The 13,425-nt window shown below is 40.0% G+C and overlaps 1 protein-coding gene across 2 annotated transcripts in view; it reads right to left on the minus strand.

The window, feature by feature from the left end:
* Positions 1-5,766: 5,766 nt before the first annotated feature.
* Positions 5,767-13,425, minus strand: part of KDM7A (lysine demethylase 7A) — a 100,592-nt gene continuing 92,933 nt past the window's right edge. For both annotated transcript variants that reach the window (XM_053609301.1, XM_053609302.1), the window contains 2 exons: positions 12,932-13,205; positions 5,767-12,323 (listed from right to left, as the gene is read on the minus strand). In XM_053609301.1, coding sequence (XP_053465276.1) covers positions 12,229-12,323; positions 12,932-13,205 — 369 coding nt within the window. In that variant the 3' untranslated portion in view covers positions 5,767-12,228. The remainder of the gene's footprint in view (positions 12,324-12,931; positions 13,206-13,425) is intronic.

Below are 13,425 nucleotides of genomic sequence, written 5' to 3' on the forward strand. Positions count from 1 at the left end.
ATTCTTGCCAATTACACAGTGTGAGGGTGCCATCTACATCTCACAGGGGGCCCTCCCAGACAACAGACCGAGAGCAGAGAGAAGTTTCCTGAGACAGTAGTAAGGCCAGGGAATGGGGTGTTCCTGAGAAAGATTTATTTTCCCTTGGACTGGAAGGAATAATTATACTGAATGGACAAAGTTAAACATTTTCTCACAATTCCTTTCAACTGCAAGGGAAGATGTAGTGACAAATGTTATAAGTACTTGTACCTTTGCTTCCATCCTCATGGTTATTCTGATGTAATTAAGAAGAGATTAATAGACTTGGGGAAAAAAGAGAATAGCAATAATCATTTCTACATTTACTTTGCACATGTAAATGCTTTACATGGATTATCTTGTCTACTTTTTATAACAACTATATTTAGTAGGTTACTATTATACCCATATTAGAGCTGATAGAATACTCAATTGAGAGAAATTAAATAACTTGCCAAGGTCACCCAAATCTTTTGGGTTCCAAAGTCCGGGCTTTCAAACCTCTCAGAGAAATTGGCTGGGCATGGTGGCTCATGCCAGTAATCCTAGCATTCTGGGAGGCCAAGGTGGGTGGATCACTTGAGCTCAGGAATTTGAGACCAGCCCGAGCAAGAGTGAGACCCCCATCTCTACTAAAAATAGAAAAATTAGGCTCAGTGCCCATAGCTCAGTGGTTCGGGCACCGGCCACATACACGGGGGCTAATGTATTCAAACCCAGCCCAGGCCTGCTAAACAACAATTACAACAACAACAACAAAGCCAGGTTTTGTGGCAGGTGCTTGTAGTCCCAGCTACTTGGGAGGCTGAGGCAAGAGAATCACTTAAGCCCAAGAGTTTGAGGTTGCCGTGAGCTATGATGCCAGAGCACTCTACCAAGGGCAACATGGTGAGACTTTGTCCACCACAAGAAGAAAAATTAGCCAGGCGTGGTGGTGCACACTTGTAGTTCCAGCTACTTGGGAGGCTGAGTCAAGAGGATCACCTGAGCCCAAAGTTTGAAGCTACTGGGAACAATGACGCCATGGCACTATACCCAAGGCCACAGAGACTCTCTCAAAAAAAAGTAAAGAAATTATACAATAAAATTACAAGTTCACCTTTCCTCCTTTCTGCTGGCTAGAAGGTGAGTTACCTTGGACAGTGAGGTGGAAACCATATGCAAGGATGGCAGGCCCACAGAAGAGAATGTGATACACAACACCTGCTTAGTCGTGTGTTTACTCAATGCTCTGCTCAGTGAGATTCATAGTAAACTCTACAGAAGATGCTGATGAGAGAAGATACATGGTCCTAGCCTTAAAGCCAGGCTGGTAGCAAAGACAGATGAAGCATGGAAAAGTAAACAATGGAGTGGGAAGTACAGGAACAGAAGCACAAAGCAGAGAGAGGGAGAAGGCAGCGCCGCACAGCAGAGCTCCCTGCAGCTTTCTGTGTCCCACGCAGCAGCCTGACCTAGCCCAGTGCAGCATGCCAGGAGCGGAAGGGCAGTCTCTCACCGGCTGAGGACAGGGCTGACAGTGTGGATAGCATGTCCTGGGGCAGCTAACACACACCCATACTGTAACACACTTGTCTGTTTTAATTACACAAAAACCCCAAGTGTCCAAGTCCCCAAACCTCAATGCCCTCCTCCTATCCACTGCCCATCCCCACCCTGAGATAACCAGCCACTGTTAACAACCTGCTGTGCATTATTCCAGAAACTTAAATGTATCTCAAGCCCTCGTCCCAGGATTTCTGCACATTCCTGGAGTCGGGCTTCCTTCTCCAGTAGGATTTGGTCTCCTTTCCTCCGTCGTGTACGTCCTGCCTTTAGCCTAATTTTGTTCACATTGACAGTAACTTGAAGAAATTATTAGTTGTCAAACTTCGATGGCATTCTGCACAGCACCACTGAGAATAAGAGGAGACTGTTCTTGTCAGAAGCCATATAAGGTACAGCCCGGCCTTACTTCCTCTTCAAGTAAAAAACAGTTTTACCTTTTCCCGGTAACTTTACCCGGCAACTAGCCAACCAATCACCTTATGCCCCATCTTACTTACTCTAGCCAATTCCCAGTTAACAACTCCTCTGAACCTCCCAACAAGACACACCCACCTTCCCCGTAATGCTTATAAGGCACAAGTTTTTTCAATAAAGTTGGAGACTTGATCAGAAAACTGTCTTGTCCCCCTTTCTCGCGCCCCTTGTTTTTCTCCTTTAGGTGGTTCCTACGTCCCCCGTTGCTGTCCCGCGGGTTGGGACATGTTCTGACAGTTAACAGTGTCTCCTTGTACCAGGTGAGGTCCTAAGTGCTCCATGTTTTCACTTATTTGATCCCTCAACAACCTAGTGAGGTAGGAAAGTATGTCGCAAAAGAGAAAACTGAGCACAGCATGATTAGTAAATGGCAGAGCCAGGATTTAACCTATTTAACTCTGTGCTCTTAGCCTTTTTACACTATGGAATCTAACAGGCAAGAGTGAAGACTCTTACAGGATCAAAGGCAAATCACAAATACAAGTCCTGCTTGCCCTCTCCCTCAATGTGCAGCAGAGGATGAGGAAAGAGGAATTGAACAACAGCTTGCATGCAAGAAGACCTAAGAGGCTCCTCAGGATACCTCCTATTACAATGCTGGAGCACAGTTTCAGGCCTCAGATTCCACAGAAACATGAATGAACTTGGCCAGCCTCACCCTGCCTCCCTCCCCTGGCAGAAGCAGGTCTAGTGCCTTGTGAGATGTGGAAGGGGTTCAGAGAAGAGAATGAGGCCTGACCAGTCCAAAAGGGTAAGAGCAAAATCTATGAAGATTAGGGAATGGATGGGCAAACTGCAATTGGAGGTCTAGCACTCTGGGAGGCCGAGAAAGGTGGTGGATTGTGTGAGCTCAGGAGTTTGAGACCAGCCTGAGCAAGAGCTGTTGGGTGTTGTGGTGGGCACTGTAGTCCCAGCTACTCAGGAGCCTGAGGCAAGAGGATCACATGAGCCCTAGAGTTTGAGGTTGCTGTGAGCTATGACACCATGGCACCGAACCCAAGGGCAAGTGAGACTCAGGAAAAAAAAAGAAAAAGAAATTGGGACTTCTTGGTTAGTGGGTCAGTGGAGTTAAGCAGTGTATCCCATGTGACAGGTGAGAGGACAGTGGTGTGATATACAACATGCAAGACTTCTCCAAGGCACCCAGAAATAGCAGGATAACTTCTGGAATAAGAGCTTAGGTGAGGGTCAAATACTATTTCTCAAATACTGTTTCTTACTATTATTGTGAATCTTTTGTCCCAGGTTTTATTCGGCTTAACAAAAATGTAGGGAATTTATACAAATTACTTTCTACTTGTAGAGCCTTAATTTTCCTTTTTTCCCTTTTCCAACTCAGGCATAGAAGGACCATGAATTTATACGAAGCATGATGGCTTGCACCTGTAATCTCAGCTACTTAGAAGGCTGACTGAGGCAGGAGGACCTCCTGAGGCCAGGAGCTTGAGACCAGCCTGGGCAACATAGAAAAACCCTGTTAAAATGAATATGAGTTTACAGAATTTCAGAACAGGCGCTTTAAAAAGTATAGAGGTGTTTTGGGGACAGAAGCTGGGAATAACCTGGACAAGGAAAGGGGAATGGGCAGCCCAAAAGTGGATGAGGATGTGGATAATGAGCATTTTGCAAGACTCTGAAAGGCAGTACCTCAGTATCAAACGTGATGAGCAGAACAGAATTTTTCTCCTTCTTTATCTTGGCCAATCCACTAACAGAGCAGAGGGGCAGAAGATGGTGGCAGGATACAGCTTCCATGTGGTAGGGCAGGAAAGGAGGGAGCACACTGGCCATGGCTAGGCAGTGAGGGAGGTCACCGTGCTGGCCTATGGGGCCACAGCCATGTGTGGTGTGTTGGCGGTGGGGGGAGACTTTGGGAATCCTCAGTTGGTTCATGTAACAACACTTCTCAAATGTCACTTGTTTACAGCTCATGTTCTTCACTACAAGGTGAGCACAATTCTAGAAGATAACCAGTGTTTTCTCAGTGTGCCCAGCTTCTGGGCAAATAGACACTCAAAAGTTAGGTAAGTGGCTCGGTGCCCATAGCACAGTGGTTACGGCACCAGCCACATACACCAAGGCCGGTGGGTTTGAACCCAGCCCTGGCCAGCTCAACAACAGTGACAACTGCAACAAAAAATAGCCAGGTGTTGTGGCAGGTGCCTGTAGCCCCTGTACTTGGGAGGCTGAGGCAAGAGAATCGCTTAAGCCTAAGAGTTTGAGGTTGCTGTGAGCTGTGATACCACGGCACCCTACTGAGGGGGACATAGTGAGACTCTGTCTAAAAAAAAAAAAAAGTTAGCTAAGTGACAGAACATTTCTAAAAGAAATTATATTTTCAATCCCAAATGGGTGGTGGCTACAAAGAAATTTTTAGAACACAAACCATAAGGATGTATGCCTTCTTAATAAAAGTATACAATTAAAAATAACTAGAGAAAAACAATTCAGAAGAAATAGTCTTTAGAGGTATTCCACAGACTCTTGATTAAAATCTCAATTTTTATTAGTGTGAACCTAGAAATGTGTTATTTACCCTTGGTTTCGTCTGTAGGATAGGGAATATAGGACCTGTCTCATTGGGTTACTATGAGGAAGAAATAAAATATTCCTTGTATCCAGTAAATACTTAAGTGGAATAAAGATAATGAGGGCTTTGGTTTCAAACCCTGCCTGTAGCATAATACTTGATGCCTCCTATTCTAAAATAATTGGTGTTTATCATCAATATCCCACAATGGTATATTCTCATACTGACTCACTGCTTGTTGCAAACATAGAAATTCAAGCTAAAGGTCTAAGGAGAGTAGCTCTTGATCATTTCACTGTAACAGATGAGCTTTTGGGAGGGTAAACATCTCAAAGATTTACAATAGCATGGATTTTTAAAAAGGATTTGTTCAGGTTTAGGTTTCAGTCAACTGTATGAAAGCTGGCCAGATGAAAGACAGAGGAGGTGTAAATAGTTTTGGGGGTACCAATGTAGCAGCTGTCGCAGTGTGTGTAAGCACGACCTCTGGCATCCTGACCCTTTCCCAGGTATTAAGGGAAGAAGAGCATGGTCTTTGGTCCTTCAGGTCACCTAGTTTCTATGACTCGGCACTCAGATACTCTCAAGAGTGGACACCCTGCCCACTCCAGTCTCCCTCCTAGGCTTCTCCTTTGCCCTGGAAATGTTGCCCAGAGGGCTCCTTCCTCCTTGGTCCCTGGCTTCTCTCTCACCCCTCCCAAGGCAGATGTTTTTCTCACCCATATCATCCCTGACCCATCTTTTCAGACCCTGGTCTAAAATTGAGCTGATCCTCCCAGAGCATGCACTGACGCTTCTACCTACACCAGCCAGGCCACCTGGCCATGCCCACTCCTTTCCCTGTCCATCTCACATGAGCCTCGATGCCTGGGACTTGGTTCTGCTCATTCCTGGGGCACTAGCACCAGAACAGCGCCTGGTGTGCTGCAGGCAGGGCAGCGAGGGCTCCTGAAGGTGCCTCAGTAAGCGCCCGCACTCCTCTCTGCAGCTCAGCCTCCTCCCTGTTACCTGTCTGCACTCTCCCCTCTCTTTCAGCAATAGCGCTTCTCCAGGGCTACAGCTGAACAGAGTACGACCTGCTTTTCACATTTAAGTCTTCAGAAGAAGTAAGGAACATAAGCACAGCACGTTTTTTCACATTCTCAAATAATTTACCAGGGTTCAATAAGCATAAAAAGGGAACAAAGTCAGGATTGGATATAGAATTCAGATTCTTTTTCTTTCAAAGACACATTTTATATAACTTCCAACATTTATACTTTTAAACAAAATGAGCAAAAAATACACCGAGTGCAAAATAAATCAAAACAGAAGTAATACAATTTTAATTTCAATATTTTAAAATACAGAAATTGGAAAGTAAGAATACCAAATACAACTTTAAACAAGTCACTTGTCCTCCCCTATAATAATCAATATAAGCTACTTAAAGACTTACAAATTTAAAACAAAACAGAAACAAAATAAATACTGTACACTTTCCTGCCTGCAGGCAAAAGATGGGAAATACTGTTATGAATCGAAAAAAATTGCTCTTCAAGCTTCAGCATCCCACTTCCCAGCCACACCCCATTCCACTGTCACACGGTGGGCTTCCACGTTGAAAGAACACACGTGTGCACACACACTGCCTATACAAACAGATGACACTACCCCGCAGACACCCCAAACAAGAAGGAGAAACAGTCACCTTGGACTGTGGGCGTAAAAGTCAGTAAGGAAAGTCAGTCAGGCTAGCAAAACGTTACTACAAAACTAGTAAATACATAGCCAACAACTGTCCTCTTTTCAAATTTCACAGATTAAAAACCTCTAAAACCAATACTATCCCTTCCCATCACCCTCACTAAAACAAACAAAAAACCCAACTTGCTGAAGCACTGGCAAAGTTAGACATTTCACAGTAAATGTCAAAGTTCATATTATATTATCTCTTAAAATGAACCTTTTCACCCTCTTTCCACAGCATGAAACTGTTATGGCTTAATTTATATTAAAAGTAGAAAAGTCTTTTCTGAAGGAAACACAGTTTGCATATGCATTTCCTGATCAGTGCTATTTCATACCTAACAACTGCATGACTTGCTTTTGCAGTCAGAAGCTGTTTTGGGAGAAGTTGAGGTTATAGCTTTTGATTCAGTCTAACCATAAACTGTAAGGCCCTTAGTTTGGTTTAGATTTCTTTTGCAAGATAAAATAACCTTAGGGTTCACTTAGCAAGTTACACCTCAGGTCCCTGACTATAATGTGGAAATTGTATGCATGCTTTGTAAAAATAAAAGGTTACTTATGAATCTGAGGAAATAAATGATTCTAGGCAAGGAGACAACTCCCCATTATATATTACATTTAATGCTGGTAATTTTTACCAACCAAAACCCACCAAAGAAATATAAGATTATGTCTGGGTTATTTTATTCCTGCAAAATATTATATATTCCAGCACTTAAGATCATTGTTTTGGTGAAAAATCTTGGGGAAAAATGGCTGACATTTTTGAAAAGGAAATGGCCAAAATAAAACTGGAGACAAGTTTTATCTTGAGAATTAAGTTCTGTTGATGACTGCTTTCTGAAATGAAGAAAAGTGAATTTGGAACATCACAGGTCTTGCATAGGTAAGCTACTTGGAGGTCAAGGGCTACGCAGTAGCCAGGGTTTATCAGTGAAACAGTGCAGAGTAGATAAACGTGTTAGAAAAGTCACTGAATAGTTTCAAAAAGGTTTTAACAAAAATGTGTAATGTTGTACTTGTTAAGACAAAACCTTAGGACACTAGAAAGGGCACCAAGGGTGAAAGGGAGAATCAAAGGGTATTTCAAATAAGTATTTTCTCCATTCATAAGGAGGAAAAAAATACCTTAGAAGAATAAAATCACAGTCAATCACAATAAGCTAACTGCTTTGGAAACAGGCATTTGCTTCCTAATGACCTTAATTTTTAAAAATTTATGTAGGGATGTCAAATATTTGACTTATGGTAGGATGTTCACTGAAAAACTGAAATAAGGGAAGGCTGTAGTTTCTAGTAAGGCTATAGTATTAAGACTACATTATGTTCAACAGCAATATAGTGAAATTGATTCTTCCCCTTTCTCTCTACCAGTAAGCACTTCAGCACCAACCACCAGAGGACAAGCAGAGGCTGTACAGCCCCAGGAGGCAGGGGCTGTTTTAGGAAGCAAGGTAACAGTGGTCCTAGACTGTGTATCCCAGGTAAATACTGCCCTCTCTGGGTTTCATCTGTCTCCTTTATTTCTGAGTAACATTCTTTTTCTAGGATAATGATCTGAAGTTCAACCTTCTCAATATTGCTTTAGATGCAGTCTAGGGACATTAGGAAAGGACTGGTGAGCTCCCAGCTTTTCTTTATGGAGAGAATAATTAGCTTAATATTTAACAAGAAAAATGAACTTTTGAAAGTTACTTGGAGTGGTAGCACACCCGGTCATATAGTTATTCCATAGTCTGTATCTATAGTGTGATCACTACAGACAGCATCTTTTGAAAATGGCTAAAGGAAACTTTTCTGCTGAAGCTGTGCCATGGAGCCTCCCTTCCTATACTACTACAGTGTTCTCTCTAAGGGCAAGCTGCTGCTCCCGTCCCACAGCTGTCTTTGTTGACTCCCATCTTTCTAACCACCTTATTGTTTTCCCTAGTTCACCAGGTAGCTGCTAGCGAAATCATCTTAAATTCATCTAAATCATCTTAATTCTATATTTATTTCCCCTTTGTCTAGAAAAAGTATGCTCAATCTGTGGGGAATTTCTAAATTCCTCTTTGAGAGAAATTTAAAGTTATCTTTAAATTACTTCAAGTCACCTTAACATACTTGAGGATAAACAGTCTCACTTTTCTTATCTATAAATCATCTTGTTTCTTTTTCTTTCATTTTAAGCATGGAATCTGATCTTAAATTCAGCACCCTGTTAGAGATTCTTGAGATTTTTGAAGTAGTAGGCCCTTGGCATATATTTGATATGAAATAAATTTTGTGAATAGCAGTTTTCACTTTTGAATGGATATAAAGGTATGGTCATTATCAGCTGTAACTTAATAATAAATTATAAGTGTGACGTGTTAATAGACTATGAAATGCTTTCCTATGTGTTTTTCTTAACTGGTTATCATAATAAGCATTATAATCTAAACATATAAGTGAGAAAACTAAGACTCAGAAAGAATAAGTGACTTATTCAAGGTCACACAGCTGACACATAGATGCAAGAACATGGACAAAGAGCCAGGTCTTCTGCTTCCTTCCATGCCACACTAAGCCCCAGTATTGCCATATTAAATTACTAACTTGTGAAATTTTTTTTAAGTTTTGAAAAAGAACTCAGGCCTTTGTTTTACTTTCACTTCTACAGTGGCATATCTTGGTTGAAAATAATAAAGTTACGCTATTTTTATTTTTATAAATGGACTCTCTTTTATTAATGTTTGCTTAGAAGTGAAAATAATACTGCTAATTTTCTGGAGAAGATAATTTCAAGGGCAGAGACTACAACTGCAACTTTATATCCCCCCACAGTACTAACTAGTGCTGGGCAAACAGTAGATGTCTGATAAGTACCTGTTGATCTCATATGAAAAATACAGTAGAGTACATTGAAAAGACAACAATTAAGATTATTTAAAAAAGAACAGTATTTAAGCTAAGTATTTAATTAGTGGTAAGGATGAGCTTATTCCTCTTGGAGTTTATGATTTCAGTAAGAGTCTTCAATTTTGTATGCTTTAAAAATGAACTGATATTTATGAAGTTTAATATATTTCTAGGATACTGAACTATTCTAAACTGCCAGCTTATATTGTTTACATCATCCATCAACACTGAAGAGCATAATATTATGTGATGTTGTGAATTACAGTACAGTGGATCCCAGGTTAAGTGTTACTTATTTGGTAACAGTATAGGAAAATTATCATCTACTATTACTACTAAACTTGCATACATCAAATCATAATTCTCTATTTTACATATTTGTATTTGCTTACAACTGGCTAAATGCTATCATTGCTGTCTTCTTAAGCTGTGGTGTCTGTATGATAGTACTGTTTATCAATGGGACAAAAGGAAAGACGAGAGGTTGTCTATCACTGTCGAGCCCAGATACTGGCAGCAGTTACCTCAAAGTACAGCCACTTCCAGGATATAAAGGGACCCATCACAGCCAAACTTTACAAAAGTTTTAACTAGGAAATTTGCTTGATCAGTGGCTGAATTTCCACCAATTCAGAAAAAGACATGTATTCTGTTACAGTGGTTATATTACTGTGCTAGAAGTTTGCTAACTTAATCAGTTAATGGGCTAAAACTGCCAAAATGAATCCATAGTATCTTCACTTAAAAATTCCACATTACTGGCTACTCAAAATTAGTATTTATTAGCCTAAGTACATACAGTGAATGAATACTGGCCACAATTTTAATTCATAAAAATAAATTGTTTTGTTTTAATTTATATGGCTAAAGGAATAAAGGATAATTAAAAACATTTAGAGTTATGAAAAATATAAAGAAAAAACCCATCCCACATTATAATGTTACTGGAAAAAGAACTCATAGCTCTTATTTCTTAAACCAAAATAAAAACACGTGTACTGTAACACCAGAAAAGGGTCTACAGAAAACCAAGACATCACAATAATATACTGTGTGAGAAGGTAGAGCAATCAAACTCAGAATTGTGACATCCTGAGAAAAAACTGCCAATGACTGACTCTACCCATCTCTTCACTAGTTTTTGGCATGGTGTAGACAGGGTTTAATTTAGGCCGTTTATAGACACTGAGGATTTCCATAACAATTCTTCCTGGTACTAGCTGAGATTCAGACTTTGGTCCACTCACTCTGGACCAAAAAGGCTAATTCATAAGCTATTTCACATTTATCCCATAAAATTTTGGAGTAGAGGCAGAATAAGGAATATTTCTCATTGAAAATATACATTTGAATGCAATCATAAAAGATGATGGTATAGTTTTTTCCTGTTTTTTTTTTTTTTTTTTAGTAATTCAAGTGATACTTAATACAGGAGAGAAAATCCTGCTACCTTGCTGAGTAAAAAAAATTCATAATATGGCCATATTTCTTCTCCACAAAAATAAAATTTATCCTATTTGCCTATATTTTCTCCATAGGAACCTGTAAAATGCTCTATTGTCAAACCTGGGAACATTTCTAGCCCACTCTCAGAAATTACTTATTTTTATGTCATGGGAGAAAAAGAAAAAAACTATTACAAGCAACTAAAACTGGCATTTAGTAAAAATTGTCCATAAAGGAGATAAATGACTAAAGTTCAACCAGATTCTTAACCTCAGTATGAACTAGTCAAGTTAGGATAGATGGAAGAAACTGCAAAAAGCACCCATTTTACTCCAAATCTAGCTTAAATAATTTTTAGAAGGTTAAAAAATAAAAAAATGTAAACACACACACGCACACACTGAGGATCTCCAACATGCTTGCTTCTATACAACTTAATATAGTATAATTCTATTATAGTACGGCTTATTATGCAGATTTGAATATCCTAAGTTAAATCATATTTTCCAACAAATTAGGTAGAGAGAATAAAAGCATTGTTAAGATATAACCTTTGCAGCAGGTGTTGGTCCTGTTCACCAACACTGGCTGCTATAGTTACACATGTATTTGGAAAAACTACAAACATGACAATTTAACCAAACTTATAATACTTTTCCCACAAGTAGGAAAAAAAATATTAAAGCTGTTTTCTTTGGGACCCAGATATGATCAGCAGAAATGAAAATGCAAGAAGCCTATTTTTTATATTTAGAAGAAAATCACAATGTCAAGTGAAATGAGATATGAGGGATCTTTTATGGAGTTCTTACACATTGGTTATAAAAGTATTTCCCTGCAAAGAGAACAGTCTTGTTGGGTCGTCACAAAATAACGGGGAGTGCAGAGGGAAGGTGGGATATAAGGTAATCAACCTGGATAACAGTATGCACCTTGGATGTTAGCAAAAGCGAAGCTAATAGCTTATAAAAAACATGAAATATATAAAATAAAATGATTTTCATATACATCTTAATTTAAAATAATTAATGCATCAAATCCCTGTTTAAGACTTTAACCTGAATATCAAATTTAAGAGTCCAGACTAATTACTGTTACCGTGGCTCTTCCCCACATATAACACACACACTATCAAAAATAATTTAAAAACCTTCACATTCTTAAATCTAAATTAGTGAGATATTTCTCCAGAAATCTTCCAAATAAATAACTTTAAAAAAGAAAGAATTTATAAGCTGTTAACTTTAAAAAAAATCTGTTAAATAAATTATTGATAATTCTTTATCCTACCACTGAAAATAAATCAAGACACTACCAACCATAAAATGAAATTCAAGCCCTGACAAGAGACCCTTTCCAGTTCCAGGTCTCTTTTTAAGGTTCTACCCTCCTTCTTCCTCTCCCCCACCAGGTCCAAAATGGTTATTGCTGAGTGGGTGTGGCACAGTGAAAATGCAGCATCAGGTTCATTCTGTTTTTCAGGCAGCGTTCTTACTGTACACGCAAACTGCTCCAGGCCGGGGGGCTGTGGAAGCGCCAGGCTCCTGCACCCCCAAGACTGGTCTCCAAAGGGAAAAGTGGCTGCAACAGCAGCTCTGTCACACAAAGAAACGTGCATGGCCATTTCTGTTCAACTTAAGAATCTTCCCAAGACGTTGTTTGGCTGTTGCCATTCCTTTTTTGGGGCGTTTACCTATAAAACACCAACAACAGTGTAAATAATAATGAAAAGCACATTTGGCAGACAGCACCTGGAAGACTTACTAGGAGTTTATGGTAAGTAACCACTGTAAGTGTTCTCAATGGACAAAGTCATACTTCTAGACTTCCATTGTTTAAAACTCGTTCACCTCCTCACATTAGAGATAAAGATCAAACTCTCCTTCATTTGATTACAAGGACCTCCCACAGTTTGATTTCTGCCTAGCTCTCCAGCCTGAACTCTTATGTATCCTGCCTCAAACTTTGCTTTGGCAATAAAACTGAGTACAATTTCACAAATACCTCCCATCCCACTTCTGCCCTTTCTGCCCTGGCTCAAGTGCTCTCCCCTGCCTTCAGAACTGTCCATCTGTCACTCTCCCCGGCTCAGCCTGGCTAACCCCTTAGTATCCTTTTACAGGGTTTGCTTCCTGACCTCAGAGCTGACTTAGGAATCCTTCTTGTTTCCACCGTAGCCTGTGTATACTGCATCACTGTGCTGTCTGTAATGCACTAGACGGTGAGCAACTTCATTGCAGAGACTACATCTACACCATCACACACAGAAATATACTTAAGCTACAAATATGCAAAAGTTACCTTTTGTTGCCTGGTTGCTGATAGGTGGTGGATTTGATGCAAGTCTCTTGGTAGGGTGAAGGGGCACTGAAAAAGAAGTTTCACCAACTGGCCTTTCTGGGCTCAGACTGCCATTACTTATCTGGCATGCCCCTGAAATCAAGGTTGAATTCTGTATATACTTTCCACTCTGAAGGCCTGAGCCACTGCTGTCCACATAATTCCGACTTTGTACCTTTTGACTGGTTTCTGATGAACCTTCTTTTTTGATGCATTTCTGGCTTCTACTTAGATCCTGGAAGAAGGAAGGAAATGAGGCTGAATTTTGAGGGGCTTAAGAAAAGTAAGGTATTTAAGTTCTCTGTGCATTAGCAAAGTCAAGAGATATAAAAAATAATCTGTTGAATTTTGGTTTTCTTAACTTCCATCAGCCAGCAACAACCACCCTTTCAGGATGGTCATCTCAGTTCATACACCTAACAGCTCTGAAGGATTCAAGTCTTGAAGTTGCTTCA

Source organism: Nycticebus coucang, chromosome 11, assembly GCF_027406575.1.
Source record: "Nycticebus coucang isolate mNycCou1 chromosome 11, mNycCou1.pri, whole genome shotgun sequence".
Lineage (NCBI taxonomy): Eukaryota > Metazoa > Chordata > Mammalia > Primates > Lorisidae > Nycticebus > Nycticebus coucang.